Below are 17,851 nucleotides of genomic sequence, written 5' to 3'. Positions count from 1 at the left end.
TGTCGATCCCCAACTTCACAACACCCTGCACACACATCAGCCAACAACTCCACAACGTCTTATTCCCACATCGATCCACAACTCCAACAACACCCTGCACCCACATCAGCCAACAACTCCACATCATCTTGTACCAACATCAACCCACAACTCCCTGCAGTGTCATTGATTCACAACAGATTGCATCCACATCAATCCACACAACTAACAGAACTCCACACTCAACGGCACATTGGATATACCCTGTACCCACACCCAATGGCACTCTGGGTATGCCCTGTACCCACACCCAACGGCACTCAGGGTATTACCCTGAACCCAAACCCAACTGCACTCTGGGTATACCCTGTACCCACACCCAAAGGCACTCTGGGTATACCCTGTACCCACACCCAACGGAACTCTGGGTATGCCCTGTACCCACACCCAAAGGCACTCTGGGTATGCCCTGTACCCACACCCAATGGCACTCAGGGTATTACCCTGAACCCACACCCAACGGCACTCAGGGTATTACCCTGAACCCAAACCCAACTGCACTCTGGGTATACCCTGTACCCACACCCAATGGCACTCTAGGTATGCCCTGTACCCACACCCAACAGCACTCTGGGTATACCCTGTACCCACACCCAATGGCACTCTGGGTATGCCCTGAACCCACACCTAATTGCACTCTGGGTATACCCTGTACCCACACCCAACGGCACTCTGGGTATTACCCTGAACCCAAACCCAACTGCACTCTGGGTATACCCTGTACCCACACCCAAAGGCACTCTGGGTATACCCTGAACCCACACCCAACTGCACTCTGGGTACACCCTGTACCCACACCCAATGGCACTCTGGGTATACCCTGTACCCACACCCAACGGAACTCTGGGTATACCCTGTACCCACACCCAATGGCACTCTGGGTACACCCTGAACCCACACCCAACGGCACTCTAGGTATGCCCTGTACCCACACCCAACGGCACTCTGGGTACGCCCTGTACCCACACCTAATTGCACTCTGGGTACGCCCTGTACCCACACCTAATTGCACTCTGGGTATACCCTGTACCCACACCCAACGGCACTCTCGGTATACCCTGTACCCACACCCAATGGCACTCTAGGTATGCCCTGTACCCACACCCAACGGCACTCTCGGTATACCCTGTACCCACACCCAACGGCACTTTGGGTACACCCTGAACCCACACCCAACGGCACTCTGGTTATGCCCTGTACCCACACCCAACGGCACTCTGGGTACGCCCTGTACCCACACCTAATTGCACTCTGGGTACGCCCTGTACCCACACCTAATTGCACTCTGGGTACGCCCTGTACCCACACCCAACGGCACTCTCGGTATAACCCTGAACCCAAACCCAAACCCAACTGCACTCCGGGTATACCCTGAACCCACACCAAATTGCACTGTGGACTACACCCCAAGGACTACAGAAGTTGAAAGTGGCAGCTCGTCAGTGCTTTCTCAAAGTGAAATCAGTGATGGATGAGATAGATAGATACTTTATTCATCCCCAAGGGGAAATTCAACATTTTTCCAGTGTCCCATACACTTATTGTAGCAAAACTAATTACATACAGTATTTAACTCAGTATAAATGTGCATCTAAAATCACCCTCCCAAAAAGCATTAATAAATAGCTTTTAAAAAGTTCTTAAATAGTTTACTAAAGTGCATTGAGTGGTAACTTAAGCTCAGTCCTAACCCCGGATGCTGATGCAGCCTGTGAAGCCCACCTCTCTTGAATGATCATCTAAAAAAATTTCCCATACCAAAAAGGGTGATTTCAGTGAACAGGTGAACATTGACACCTTGGTCACCAACTCACAACATTGATGTGATCTACCGACATAAAGTAATTCCAGGTTGGAATTACTCGTGCTCCTAGCCTGACATTTTCTGAAAAATTATTGTTTTATGTCTTGAAAGCCAAAATCATTTTTCAGTGATAATACAGTGATGCTCTGGTATTCTTCCCTAGCTTGTAATTTTTCATCCTCAACTGTGACCCTCAGCTGCCATTTATTCCCTCCTGCATGTTTGTTTGCTAACTGCTGTTCCTACCGTTTGTTAGGAACCCTTTACACCTGAGCCAAACATTACCTGTTACAGGTTAACTCCAGTTGTACCACTAATAGTGACAGACCACACGCACTCAAGATTTATTGATGTCATCACAGCAGTGAGCACATTTTAATTCTTTATTTGGTGTATTGCTAGAACTGAACAGGCAAACCTTCACCAAAAGGGACCAGTATAATTTTCCTTATAAAGTAACTTCTAGTTCTTTTTCTTCCTCCTCAATTTTGATCAGTTGGTTTTGTTTTGTATTACGATGTTGGTTCAGTGGTTGTAGAATATATATAGGTTTAAACTTTCTTCCTTGGTCAGTCAAACACTTGAAGGTGATGCACCTTTCTCTACACAGGCCGTATGTTAAAGCGCAGCGCCCTGAGAAACTACCAAAACAACTCACCTGAGTGCAGGCCATGAAAAAGAATGTTTCATCTCATTGTGGAAAAGATCACGTCACCAACAGTCCTGGCTTTACCTTACAAATGTTTATTTTCAATGAAAAACATCACCTACTGAACTCTGCCCATGTATTAGACTAGTTACACAGTTTTTTTGGCAGAAAATGTATTTTTCTCAAATTAAATAGCAATCCAAAGACAAAAAAAACTTGACTGCTGTTACTCACAAGAAAGAAAAACACAACCACAAATTTATATTACCATGAAAAGACATCTTAGGTCCTGCATAAACTTTTGCTAAGCCTAACAAATCATCTTAAGCCCAGGATGAAGCCAATCTTCACTGATGCAATTAATGAAAATGGAATGCTAAACAAATTCAGGTAAGGTTTTCTGTTGTCTTTTTAACAGGCAGCTCTAGATTGGTTTCATTGACAAGGATGCTGGTTGCATGGTTTTCCTCAAGTGTCGAAGTACTGACTTCCTGAATGGAGTCGGTTTTAATTGTCTGAAAATAGTCGTCCTCTATCAGCTGCTCGGCCCTCAACCTGTCAACAGGACTGCAACAAGTCAACCTCAATACCAGGCTCCACAGTTTAGGATCCTTCAAAGGGAAATGAGAGGCAGATTTTCAGTGCAGTGCTAGGAAATTTTTCAGCCAAAAATATTCTCAATCCATTTGGTTTCAGTATTTCCTGGTAACTCCCACCCCTCTCTCACTGCAAGTAATTCAAGCAATTCAGAGGAACTCAGGTCAGGCAGCACCTTTTCAGAACAATGAATAGTCAATGCTTTGGGCTGAGACCCTTCATCAGGATGTAACTTAAGTAATAATTATTGCAAACTCAGCTGCGAAAGGAGGAGGATTGGAAATGGGGCTCGCAACCCCATCCAGTAGAAATCCAGAGCTGCAGAAACAGCAATAGAATCTCCAAAGACCTCATCTATTAGTGAGGAGGGATCACTGATGGGCTATAGTTGAAAGTAGGGGTGATGGGTTCAAGTTTCACATGGGACAACTGAGCAAAAAGCAGCATATTGCGGTCCCAGAGTTAGAGATACACAGCAAGGACACAGGCCCTTCGGTCCATGTGGATATTCTAACACCTACCTTCAGACTAAATCCATGCCAATTTACTTTATTTCTCTACCCATCCCCTATTCTCATTACAGAGGGCTTAAACACTAAGAGGTTCCTTAAGGTTGTCATATCTCCACTACCCCCAGCTAAGCTCCCCTTATCTATTAAATGCTCCCAATGGTCTGCATCTCCAATAGCCTCTGACAACCAAGTCCAGCACATGGCCTCTGCATGTGATCCTAATACACAGGAGCAGAATTAGGCCATTTGGCCCATCGAGTCTGCTCTGCCATTCAATCATGGCTGATCCTTTTTTCCCCTCCTCAGCCCCACTGCTCGGCCTTTTCCCCGAAAACCTTTGATGCCATGTCCAATCAAGAACCTAACAAACTCTGCCTTACATACACCCAACCACAGCCGCCTATGGTAATAAATTCTGCGAATTCACCACCCTCTGACTAAAGAAATTTATCCACAGCGCTGTTCTAAATAGATGTCCCAATATCCTGAGGTTGTGCCCTCTTGTCCTAGACTCCCCCGCCATGGGAAACATCCTTTCCACATCTATTCTGTCTAGGCCTTTCAACATTAGAAAGGTTTCAATGAAATCTCCCCTCATCCTTCTAAATTCCAGTGAGTACAGACCCAAATGTTCCTCATATGATAACCTTTTCATTCCTGGAATCATCCTTTTGAACATCCCCTGAACCCTCTAGAAAGCTCACATCCCTACTCTTGTATTCCAGACCTCCTGAAACATTGTATTTGCATTCCTCACCACTGACTCTACCTGCAAGTTAACCTTTAGGTTATTCTGCAGAAAGACTCCCAAGTATATTTGCATCTCAGAGTTTTGGATTTTCTCCCCGTTTAGAAAATGGTCTGCACATTTATTTTTTCTACCAAAGTGCATTTGAACATTGTATTTTATTTACCACTCTCTTGCCCATCCTCCTAAACTGTCCAAGTCCTTCTGCGGCCTACCTGTTCCCTCAACGCTACAGGCAGCAATCCAGAAATTACTACCCAGTAGGTCCTGCTTCTCAGCTTTCTACCTAGCTCTCTAAATTCTCTTTTCAAGAACTCTTTGCTTTTCTTTCCCACGTCATCAGTACCAATATGTACCAAGACATCTGGCTGCTCTCCCTCTCTCTCCAAGATGCTGGCTTAGATACTAAGCCTGGCAGAACAGTTTCTACCAACAGAAGGGGCAAAGGATGGTTACTGCTGCCCTAAAACCACTCACTGGGCAGATGGGGTCTGTCAGCATTGATTGGCAGCTCATCTAGAACGAAAGTGCTCATCTGAAACCTCTGCTGTCTTGTGGTCATACCCATTCATGGGCAAAGCTATGCAAATAAACCCCATGTAAAATCCAGAGCTGGAGTCCAAAATTCTAGTGCCAGTATACAGAACAAGGCAGATGAACTTGTGGCACAGTTACAGATTAGCATGTATGATGTTGTTGGCATCAATGAATCATGGCTGAAATAAGATTATAGCTGTGAACTTAATGTCCAACAGAAACATTATATTGAAAAGATGGGAAGGAAGGCAGATGGGGCGGGCATTGCTCTGTTGGTAAAAAGAAATGAAATAAAATCATGGAGAAAGAGGTGACATAGGGCTGAAAGGTGTTGAATCATTGTGGACAGAACTAAGGAACTGTCATAAAAAGACGCTGATGGGAGTTGTATACAGACCCCCAAACAGTAGCAAGGATGAGGTCTACAAATTACATGGGAGATAGAAAATGCATGCCAAAAGAGCAATGTTCCAATAGTCATTGGTGATTTCAACATCAAAGCTTCATTTTACATACAAGCTACATGCAAAGTATGCATGTACAATACAACTCTCATACTTGTCTTCTTCAGATAGCAGTGAAATGCAGAAAGATGCAGGTAAATTGGGAAAATCAGGTTGGCGCTGGATTCCAGGAGAGGGAAGATCCAGAGTGCCTACGAGACAGCTTGTGGTTGAGCCCACTAGGGGATCAGCTATTCTGGATTGTGTCTTCTACAATGCACCAGAATTGATTAGAGAGCTTAAGAGCCCTTATGGGCAAGTGATCATAATAAGTTCAAATTCACCCTGAAATTTAAGAAGGAGAAGCTGAAGTCAGATGTATCAGTATTACAGAGGAATAAAAGGAATTACAGAGGCATGAGAGAGGAGTTAGTTGGCCAGAATTGATTGGAAAAGAAAACTGGCATGGACGACAGCAGAGCAGCAATGGCTGGAATTTCTGAAAACAATTTGGGAGATGCAGGATATATACATCCCAAAAGAGGAAGATGTATTCTAAAGACAAGATGACACAACTGTGGCTAACAAATGAAAGCCAAAAAGAGGCCATTCACTACAGCAAAAATGAGTGGGAAGTTAGAGGATTGGGAGGCTTTTAAATACCAACAGACAGTGACTAAAAAGTCACTAAGGCAAAGATAGAATATGAAAGTAAGTTAGCCAATAATATTAAAGAGGATACCAAAAGTCTCTTCAGATACATAAAGCGTAAAAGTGGTGAAAGTGTATATCAGACCACTGGAAAACAATGCTGGAGACGTAGTAACAGGGACAACAAAACATCAGACAAACTGAATAAGTATTATGCATTAGTCTTCATTGTGGAAGACACCAGCAATATGATGGAAGTGCCAGATGTGAGGGGCCATGAAGTGTGTGAAGTTACTATTACTAGAAAGAAGCTTTGAGAAACTGAAAGGTCTAAAGGCAGATAAGTCATGTGGACCAGATGATGCTTACTCCAGAGTTCTGAAAGAGGCGGCTGAAGAGTTATAAAGGCATTAGTAATGATCTTTCAAGAATCACTAGATTCTGGAATGGATCTGGAAGACTGGAAAATTGCAAATGTCACTCCACTCTTCAAAAAAAGGGAGAGAGGCAGAAGAAAGGAAACTATAGGCCAATTAGTCTGACCTTGGTGGTTGGGAAGATGTTGGAGCTGATTGTTAAGATTGAGTTCTCAGGGTACTTAGAGGCAATGATAAAATCGGCTGTAGTTAGCATGGTTTCCTCAAGGGAAAATCTTGCCTAACAAATCCTTTGGAATTCTTTGAGAAAATAACAAGCAGGATAGACAAAGATGAATCGGTGGATGTGATGCAGAAACATAGAAAAACCTACAGCACAATACAGGCCCTTCGGCCCACAAAGTTGTGCCGAACACATCAACACCTAACAAATTACTAGGCTTACCTACAGCCCTCTATTTTACTAAGCTCCATATATCTATCTAAAAGCCTCTTAAAAGACCCGCCACCACCATTGCCAGCAGCCCATTCCACTCACTCACCACTTTCTGAATAAAAAAACCTACCCGACATCTCCTCTGTACCTACTCCCCAGCACCTTAAACCTGTGTCCTCTTCTGGCAACCATTTTAGCCCTGGGGAAAAGGCCTCTGACTATCCACACGACCAATGCCTCTCATCATCTTGTACACTTCTATCAGGTCACCCCTCATCCTCCTTCGCTCCAAGGAGAAAAGGCCGAGTTCACTCAACCTATTCTCATAAGGCATGCTCCCCAATCCAGGCAACATCCTTGTAAATCTCCTCTGCACCCTTTCTATGGCTTCCCCATCCTTCCTGTAGTGAGGTGACCAGAACTGAGCACAGTACTCCAAGTGGGGTCTGACCAGGGTCCTATATAGCTGCAACATTACCTCTTGGATCCTAAATTCAATTCCACAATTGATAAAGGCCAATACACCATATGCCTTCTTAACCACAGAGTCAACCTGCTCAGCAGCTTTGAGCATCCTATGGACTTAGACACCAAGATCCCTCTGATCCTCCACACTGCCAAGAGTCTTACCATTAATACTTTACTCTGCCATCATATTTGACCTACCAAGATGAACTACTTCACACTTATCTGGGTTGAACTCTATCTGCCACTTCTCAGCCCAGTTTTACATCCTATCAATATCCTGCTATAACCTCTGACAGACCTCCACACTATCCACAACAACTCCAACCTCTGTGTCATCAGCAAACTTACTAACCCACCCCTCCACTTCCTCATCCAGGTCATTTATAAAAATCACGAAGAGTAAGGGTCCCAGAACAGATCCCTGAGGCACACCACTGGTGACTGACCTCCATGCAGAATATGACCCATCTACAACCGCTCTTTGCCTTCTGTGGGCAAGCCAGTTCTGGATCCACAAAGCAATATCCCCTTGGATCCCATGCCTCCTTACTTTCTCAATAAGCCTTGCATGGGGTACCTTATCAAATGCCTTGCTGAAATCTAGATACACTACATCCACTGCTCTTCCTTCATCAATGTGTTTAGTCGCATCCTCAAAAAATTCAATAAGGCTCGTAAGGCACAACCTGCCCTTTATAAAGCCATGCTGACCACTCCTAATCATATTATACCTCTCTAAATGTTCATTAATCCTGCCTCTCAGGATCTTCTCCATCAACTTATCAACCACTGAGGTAAGACTCACTGGTCTATAATTTCCTGGGCTATCTCTGCTCTCTTTTTCGAATAAAGGAACAACATCCGCAACCCTCCAATCCTTGGGAACCTTTCCCGTCCCTATTGATGATGCAAGGATCATCACCATAGGCTCAGCAATCCCCTCCCTTGCCTCCCACAGAAGCCTGGGGTACATTTCATCCAGTCCTGGCAACTTACCAATTTGATGCTTTCCAAAAGTTCCAGCACATCCTCTTTCTTAATATCTACATGCTCAAGCATTTCTTTAATATCTACGTGCTCAAGCTTGTAACTGAATTTTCAGAAGGCCTTTGACAAGCTGCCACACGAGGCGGCTTAACAAGCTATGAGCCCATGGTATTACAGCAAAGATTCTAGCATGGATAAAGCAGTGGTTGATTGGCAGGAAGCAAAGAGTGGGAATAAAAGGAGCCTTTTCTAGTTAGCTGCCAGTGAATAGTGGTGTTCCACAGGGTATGTGCTGGGACTGGATCTTTTTACATAAAATGTCAATGATTTGGATGGACAATGGCTTTGTTGCAAAGTTTGCAGACAATATGAAGATAGGTGAAGGGGCAGGTAGTTTTGAGGAAGTTGAGAGACTGCAGAAGGACTGAGACAGATTAGGAGAATGAGCAAAGATGCAGTAGATGGAATACAGTGTCGGGAAGTGTATGGTCATGCACTTTGGTAGAGCAAGTGAAAGGGTAGATTATTTTCTAAATGGAGAAAAAAATACAAAAACTGAGCCGCAAGAGGACTTGGGAGTCCTTGTGCAGAATTCACTAAAGGTCAATTTGCAGATTGAGTCTGTGGTGAGGAAGGCAAATGCAATGTTCGCAATCATTTCAAGGTGACTAGAATTTAAAAGGAAGGATGTAATGTTGAGATTTTATAAAACTCTGGTGAGGCCTCACATGGAGTATTGTGAGCAGGTTTGGGCCCCTTAGATTAGAAAGGATGTGCTGAAACTGGAGAGGGTTCAAAGGAGGTTCACGAAAATGATTTCAGGATTGAATGGCTTGTCATATGAAAAGTGTTTGATGGCTCTGGGTCAGTATTCACTATTCAGAAGAATAAGGGGGACCTCATTGAAACCTATCGAATGGTGAAAGGCCTTGACAAAATGGATGTAGGGAGGATGTTCAAGACACAGCCTCAATTGATGGGCATCCTTTTAGAACAAAAATGAGGAGGAATTTCTTTGGACAGAGTGATGAATCTGTGGAATTCTTTGCCATAGGCAACTGTGGAGGGGATGAGAGGAAAATGATGCCATGATGAAATGGCAGAACTGCCAAATGGTCTAATTCTGCTCCTATATCTTAAGGTCTTATGATCTTATAAGGTAATCCAACATTGAGATCAACACTGACTGGCAACTCCTGCAATGCCACTGGTGCCAAACTGTATAGTTGTCTGCCATTCCTATGGATTCATCAGCTGCACGGGTTAACAGCTTGCTCTCCCTATTGTACGGCCCTGGCGTGCGTAACAGACAGGCAGCTTGGACACAACACCCAGAGTTGACCCTGAGCAACGTAGGGCCAAAAAAGAAAGAGCTACAAGGAGAGACTGAACATGCTGGGACTGCTTTGCTGGAGTGAAGCTGAGTGGTGACCTCATGTTGGTTTGTAAAAACAGGAGGGATATGGATAAGGTGGATGATCATAGTCTTTGCCTCCAAGACAGGGGAGCCTGAAACAAGAGGGCATAGATTTTCAAGAGCAGAAAGAACTGCAGCCATCTTTAATATTTATTTTATTTAGAGGTACAGCACAGTAACAAACCCTTCCTGTCCAACGAGCCCACTCTATCCAAGTACACTCATGTGACCAATTAACCTATGAACCCATGGCACGTGGGAGGAAACTGGAGCATCCAAAGGAAATCCACACAATCAGGTCACGAGGAGAACATACAAACTCCTTACAGACACTTGGCGGGTGGGGAGGGAAGGGGGAGGGGGTAATTGAACCCGGGTCGCTGGGGCTGTAGTAGTGTTACGCTTACTGCTACATTACTGTCTGGAAAATTACTGTTGGGTGTGATGTACCTCTTGAATGGCACAAATGTTAAAATACTCTGAATTTAAACAGTGATATTCATTATTAATTCATATACACTATTCAGATCACTCATATCTACAATACCATCAGGATTTAAACAGTAATATTCAACACTAACATGAGAATATCTGCAGATGCTGGAAATCATCAGGAACACCAATTCACTTACCATAGTCAGCTCACTCAAATCTACAGTACCATCAAGATTTACTGTGAAATCATTCCTTGAAAAGTTCAACTGCAAAAGAAAGAAATGGTATTGTGGTTTAAAATGTATACATTTCTTGTCCCTTTCATTAGAAACAATCTACTTAACATCTCAAGGCTTTTCTGGCCTTCAGAAGGAATACTCTTCATTCATAGAGAGGATGCTTCCACTCGTGGGGGAATGAAGGTCCAGAGGGCACAGCCTCAGAAAAAGATGTCTGTTCAGAACAGAGGTGAAGCGAGGGTAGTGAATCTGTGGAATTCAATCCCAGTCAGCTGTGGAGACCAAATAATTGGGTATATTTAAAGCAGAGGTTTATAGGTTCTTGATTACTCAGGGTGTCAAAAGACATGGGGAGAAGGCAGGAGTATGGGGCTGAGAGGGATAATAAATGGTGGAGCAGACTTGCCGAAGGGTCTTGACCCAAAACTTTGATTGTACTTTCTTCCACAGATGCTACATGGCCTGCTGAATTCCTCCGGCATTTTGTGTGTGTTGCTTGGCTTCCAGCATCTGAAGATTTTCTCTTGGCTGCTCCCATGTCTTATGGTTTTCATTGGTATTCACAACGGAAGCAGATTGGTTGCTGAGGAATTCAGAGGAGGTAGTCGGTGCCTTGGTACAGTTGAAGGTAGATAAATCACTTGAGCAGGTTGCTACGAGAGGCTGTGTTTCAGTACAGGCTAAAATTTCTACACCTGGGTCGGACACAGGTAAGGTAGATGACTGAATGACAGCAAATATGACCCTCCTTTTCACTAAAGGTTGCAGGGAAAAACCTGGTACCTCTAAACCTGTCAGAAGTAGGACAGACAGTGTAACACATTCTGAAGGACAGGAAGAATGGTTAACTTGTAAAGGCCAGGGCAAATAAGATGGCTCAGTTGGGGTCAACTCCTGTCTGACTAATTTGATTAAATTCTTTGAAGAGGTCACAAAGAATATTGATGACAGTAGGTAGCAGATGTGATTTACCTGGACTTTATTACAGTTTTTTACAAGTTGGGAGACAAGTCTAAAAGGTTAGGGCTTATGGGATTCAGGGCAAAGTGGATTTGAAACTGGCGTAACAAAAGAACATGGACGATGATGGTAAAGAGCTGTTACTGTCTTGGTACCGCACAGTCATCAGTCATTGTGATGTATGTGAATGAAGATCAGCAAGTATGCAGGTGACGTGAGGATTGGTGGAGATGTTGGTGGTGTGGAGTGTAGTTTTAGGCTGCAGGGAGATATCTGTTTGGTGGGTGGAGCTTAATCCACACAAACATCAGGTGATGCACTTTGGGATCACTAATGAGACTAGGACACAAAACATATGGTAACATGTTAGGGGATATTGAGTTATAGAGCAATCTCAAGAAGACAAATTTGAGATCCTTGAAGGTGATGGTGCAGGTAGAAAGGCATATAGGATCCTGATTTTCACAAGTCTGTGAACTAACAAGAGAAGTTATTCCAATTTTATAAAATTTTGCTCAGATCTCAGCTGGAAAACCATGTGCAGTTCTGGTTAACCCATGTCTGCTGGAGCCTGGAGGCCAGTCCTGGGGTTAAGGGACCGTGTACATGTGTATGTGCATGCATGTGTGGGTGGGAGGGAGGAAAGGGGCTTGTTTTGTTGCTCTACCGAGCATCGTGGGCATGCTACATTGGTGCTGGAAAGTGCGGTGACACCTGTGGGCTGTCCCCAGAACATCCTAGGTGTAAACAGTCAATGTTTTGGGCTGAGACCCTTCATCAAGACTAGAGAAAAAGATGAGAAGTCAGAGTATGAAGGTGGGAGGAGGAAAGGAAGAAATACAAAGCAGTAGATGATAGGTGAAACTGGGAATGGGGGAAGGGTGAAGAGCAAGCTGGGGTTGATTTTGGTGAAAGAGATAAAGGGCTGGAGAAGGGGGAGTCTGATAGGAGAGAACACAAGGCCATGGAAGAAAGGGAAGAGGGAGGCACATCAGAGGGAGGTAGTGGGCAGGTAAGGAGTTAATGTGAGAAGGGGAAATGGGGGGGGGCATTACTGGAAATTTGAGAAATTGATGTTCATGCCATCAGGCTGGAGGCTACCCAGACGGAATACAAGGTGTTGCTCCTCCAACCTGAGTGTTGCCTCATCACAGCAGTAGAGGAGGCCATGGACTGACATGCCGGAATGGGAATGGGAAGTAGAATTAAAATGGGTGGCCACTGGGAGTTCCTGCTTTCTCTAGCAGGTGGAGTATAGGTGCTCGCGGAAGAGGTCTCCCAATGTAGCTTCCTGTAAATTGATCAGTCCACGGCCTCCTCTACTGCCGCAATGAGGCCACTCTCAGGTTGGAGGAGCAACATCTTGTATTCCATCTGGGTAGCCTCCAACCTGATGGCATGAACATCGATTTCTCAAACTTCTGGTAATGGCCTCCACTCCACCCCCCAAACCATTCCCCATTCCTATTTCCTTCTTTCACCTTAACTCTTACCTGTCCACTACCTCCCTCTGATGTGCCTCCCCCTTCCCCTTTCCTCTATATTCTATCAGCTTCCCCCTTCTCCAGCCCTTTATCTCTTTCACCAATCGACTTCCCAGCTCTTTATTTCACCCCTCCCCCCACTTCCAGTTTCACTTTTCACCTACTGCTTTGTATTTCTTCCTCCCCCCCCCCCTCCCTTACTCTGACCTCATCTCTTTTTCTCTAGTCCTGATGAAGGGTCTCAGCATGAAACATCTATTGTTTACTCTTTTCCATACACACTGCCTGGCCTGCTGAATTCCTCTGGCATTGTGTGTGCATTGCTTCGATTTCCAGCATCTGCAGATTTTGTCTTGTTTGTGATTGGACATCCTTAGGTGTGTTGGTTTAAATGCTAATGATGTATTTCCACTGTATGTTTTGGCATATACATGACAAGTAAACTTGAATCTTGGTCACCACATCGTAGGAAGGCTATAGTTTGTGCTGGAGAAAAGATTCATAAGGATGCTGCCTGGATGGAACAGTTTGGTTCCAAGGAGAGTTTGGAGTAGTGGGTCTCTTCTCCCTGGAGCAGAGGAGGATATTAAGGAATGTGCCTGTGACATGTACACAATTTTGACTAAAGGGAACTGCCCCCTCACATCAAAGGTAGATGAAACAAGAGGGGAGGGGAGAAATTCAGAGGGAGTATGAGGGGGTGGTCTTTCTTCACCAGAATGAAGTCTGGGAGAGTGGCTGTGAGTCACTGCAAGCAGGTAAGAAGTATCCGGGATAAGACTTGAAGGGCTTGGCCAAAGAGGGTAATGGACCAGGTGCTGGGCAATGGGGTTAATATGGAAGAATGCCCACTGGTCAGCATGGACAAGTTGTGCTGAGTTCATAACTCCCTGAAAGTGGCTATAGTGGTTGATAGTGTAGTTAAGAAGGCATATGGCATTGTTCAAAAGTCAGGAGGTTATGCTGCTGCTTTATTAAACTCCAGTTAGGCTGCATCTGGAGTACTGCATACAGTTCTGAGGAAGGATATTGAGGCTTGAGAGGTTTACCATGATGCTGCCTGGATTAGAGGGTATGTGCTATAATGAGAGGTTGGACAAATGGTTGTTTATGTGGGGCAGCAGAGGCTGAGGACAGATCTGACGAAGTTTATAGGATTGATAAAGTAGACAGACAGTATTGTTTTCCAAGGGTTGAAATGTCTAATACCAGAGAGGGGGTAATTTCAAAGGAGATGTGAGAAGCAACGTTGTTTATTTGTTTAAACACAGGGAATGCCGGATGTCTGCAATGCACTACCTGGAGAGCTGGTAGAGGTAGAAACATTGAAACATTTTAAAAGACATTTAGATAGGCACATGAATGATGAAAATGGGGGGATATTGACATTATGTAGGCAGAAGAGATTAGTTTAGCTGGGCCATTTGATTTCTAGTTTAACTAGATTGGGACAACATTTTGGGCTGAATGGTCTGCTCCTGGGTTATCCTGTGCAATGTTCTACAATGTAGAATAATTGGAAAGGTAGGGTATGGACTGAATGGAGCAGTGAATTCTGGGCCTGAAAGCGTATCGAAGCGGCAGGTCCCGGGTCAGAGATCGAGGGACAACCTGAGGTTTAAGTACCAGGTCAGACTGGAAAGGACAGGTATGGGCTGAATGATGGTGGTAGGGCCTGAGAATGAAAATAAGGAATGACCCAGGTTTGGCCGTTTTAAGTGCCAGACCAGATTGAAAAGCTCAAGGTGTCAGGTCCAGGAGCGAGGGATGGGTCAGTGTTCAGCTTGCTGCTCCACGAGGTTTACTTGTCTCTGTGCTGAACTGAGGCAGCAGCCTGCAACTACCAGGTTCCTGAACCAGCTACACTGATGACTGGCTTCGAGGCTGTGGACTCACTTTTGTGAAACTCAGTTCTGAATGTTATTTGCTTACACAATTTTTTTCCCTCTGCTCATTGGGTGTTAGACGATCTTTTTTGTTCCAATGGGTTCTATTGGGTTTCTTTGTTTTGTGGCTGCCTGTAAGTGGACAAATCTCAAGGATATAGATAGTATACATACTTGTAATATACCTTTAACTTTGATAACACTCCAGGCATGGTCTCCTTGGGCTTGACACAGCAGCAGAATAATTTCTAACTCCATGTATCCTCATGTTTATAACCTTTATTTCAATGTGGTTACCATCAGATGGGTAGAGCATGCACCTTTGATTGGGCATGGTGCTCTATACTGTACCAGGGAGAGTATTTACCTTCAATCAGGTACAGAGCTCTACACTATACCAGGAGTATTTACCTTCGATTGGATATGATGCTCCAGACTGTACCAGGTAGAGTACCTTAATTCAGCAATGGTGCTGTAAATTGCATTAGGTAGAAATTGGAATTTACCCAGAGGAGCTGGTTTCCGTAAGCAAACATGTCAGATGCAGAATCAGCAGAATGACCGCTCCGGATCTCCGGTGCCACAAGGTCCAGTTTACCAGCCACCATCCAACTGACTTCACTGCGCTGATCCTGCCGGTAAAAAATATCTGGTAACAGTCATAGATCACATATATAACTCTTTGAAAATCATTTAAATAATTCTTTTGCAATCTACAGTGATATACTAATTAATAAGCTTTAATACTTTACACCACTTGATCAAAAGATTAGCCTCATTTGGCACACCTACATTGAAAAACTGATAGAAAAGCGTCATTTTCAGATGCTCGGGCAGCTCTCAAGTTTTGCCACATTTCCCACGCCAACATAACATGCCCACAGCTTATTAACCCACACCTGTATGTCACTGGAGAATGGGAAGAAACTCAAGCACCTGGAGCAAATCCACACATCAGAGGGAGAACACAAGAACTAAACCCCAATTGACCTCCATTGATACCCCTGACCCCCACCCTTACCCCCATCCCTATTATTTTAGTCTGGTTCTCTTTCTCTCTCTTTCCCCCCCTCACTATAATCTCGCCCCCCCCCCCCCAGCCCTACCTTTCTTTCTCTTTTATTTCCCATAATTCTCCACCTTCCCCCTAGCCCATTTCCCTCCAGCCTATCACTTCCCAGCTCTCTACTTTATCCCTCCCCCCACTTCTTATCCCCCCTCGACCATCCCATGTTACTTCACTCCTGATGAAGGGTTTCGGCCCAAAATGTCGTTATTACCTTCTCCCATAGATGCTGTCTGGCCTGCTGAGTTCTGCCAGCATTTCGTGTTTTTTTAACTAAACCCCAATTGCTGGCTTTTTATAGAGTTACAATAACCGTGATGCTACCATGCCACCAATGCCTGTACAGTGCTCAAGTGCTCAATTTTAACAGCTTGTAAAAGCATCTGAAACTAAAGATATTCAAAAAAGTGCAGGTACATATCATGCCATGTTTGGCTCTGTGTACTGAGATAAAGCTATATATCTGATCAAATTACATTTAACCTGCAACAACAGACCAGTTGATTGACAACTTTAAGTTTCTTGGATAAGGAGTGATTAACTCATGATAGTTTGAATATTCTTTAAGCTTCTAACACCAAGCATCCTAGCTTCTTTTATAAACATTTACTTTATTTAACTTAACTCAGATTTGTTCAGGTATGGTGCTTTATACTGTACTGGGTAGAGTATTTACCTTTGTTTGGGCACAGTGCTCTATACTGTACATAGTAGAGTATTTAAGCAAACAGAGATATTTAGATATGAGAGATGAGAGTGGATACAGGACTGCTAGAAAATGAGGTCAGAGAAGGAATAAAGAGGACAAGGAGATGGCAGATAAACTGAGTATTTTGCATGAGTCTTCACTGTGTAAGACTCCAGCAGTGCGCCAGATGATGAAGGGTGTGAGAGAAGAGAAGTGAGTGCAGTTACTATTACAAGGGAGAAGGTTCTCAAAAAGCTGGAAGTCCTCAGGATACACAAGTCACCTGGACCAAATGACTGCATCCTAGGGGTCTGGAAGAGGAAGCGGTAGAGATTGAGGAGATATTAATGATTTTTCAAAAATCATTGAACTCTGGCATGGTGCCAGAGGACTGGAAAATTGCAAATGTCACTCCAATCTTTAAGAAAGTTGGAAGGCAGCAGAAAGGAAATTACAGACCAGCTAGCCAGACCTCAGTGGTTGGGAGGATGTTGGAGTCAACTGTTTAAGGATGAGGTTATGGAGTACTCGGTGACACAGGACAAGACAGGACAAAGTCAGCATGGTTTCCTTCAGGGAAAATTTTGCCTGACTAACCTGTTGGAAATATTTGAGGAGATTACAAGTGGGAAAGATAAAGGGGATGCAGTGGATGTTGTACATTTGGACTTTCAAAAGGCCTTTGACAAGGTGCCACACGTGAGATGCTTACCAAGTTAAGAGACTATGGTATTACAAGAAAGTTACTGGCATGGTTAGAGCATTGACAGATTGGTAGGAGGCAGAGAGTGGGAATAAAGGGATCCTTTTCTGGTTGGCTGCCAGTGGTTAATGATGTTCCGCAGGGGTTGGTGTTGGGACCGCTTCTTTTTATGCTGAATATAAATGATTTGGATGACGGAATAGATGGTTTTGTTGCCAAGTTTGCCGATGATATGAAGACCAGTGGAAGGGCAGGTAGTGTTGATGAAACAGGGAGGCTGCAGAAGGACTTAGATAAATTAGGAAAAGTGGCAAATAAAATACGATGTCCGAAAATGCATGGCCATGCACTTTGGTAGAAGTAGTAAATGTGCAGACTATTTTATAAATGGAGAGAAAATCCAAAAATATGAGATTCAAATGTTATGTACCAGCAGCAATAGACAACAAATGGAGTCTGGTTTTGATGTTAAAACCACTTTCTTTATTAGTATCTACTCAAAATTTAGAATATCAAACAAAATAAACAGAAGTTAACAATGCTATGGTATATATGTGTGAGCGGCTCCCAGTCAAACTTAGGAACAATTATTTAAGTCTTAAGATTCAGACGGCAAAGTAGAAAGGTTCAGTAATCCACAGAATAAATGATGGGAGTGATGCACCATCAATAACTCACTCTGAGACGTAAGGTGAGATATTGGCTTTTATTGACTGGAAGAAGGA

At 44.0% G+C, this 17,851-nt stretch overlaps 1 protein-coding gene across 1 annotated transcript in view; it reads right to left on the bottom strand.

Moving 5' to 3' along the window:
- Nucleotides 1-2,629: 2,629 nt before the first annotated feature.
- The window catches only part of LOC132378711 (serine/threonine-protein kinase 31-like), a 151,271-nt gene continuing 136,049 nt past the window's right edge, over nucleotides 2,630-17,851 (bottom strand). Inside the window, exons 23-25 of the mRNA XM_059945812.1 lie at nucleotides 15,176-15,301; nucleotides 10,298-10,366; nucleotides 2,630-3,103 (exon numbers count right to left, since the gene is read on the bottom strand). Of these exons, the coding sequence (XP_059801795.1) occupies nucleotides 2,879-3,103; nucleotides 10,298-10,366; nucleotides 15,176-15,301 (420 nt within the window). The 3' untranslated portion in view covers nucleotides 2,630-2,878. The remainder of the gene's footprint in view (nucleotides 3,104-10,297; nucleotides 10,367-15,175; nucleotides 15,302-17,851) is intronic.

The sequence above is a fragment of the Hypanus sabinus genome, chromosome 20 (genome assembly GCF_030144855.1).
Source record: "Hypanus sabinus isolate sHypSab1 chromosome 20, sHypSab1.hap1, whole genome shotgun sequence".
Lineage (NCBI taxonomy): Eukaryota > Metazoa > Chordata > Chondrichthyes > Myliobatiformes > Dasyatidae > Hypanus > Hypanus sabinus.
Note: the sequence above shows the minus strand (reverse complement) of the source record. Positions and strands in the feature narration are given on the sequence as shown.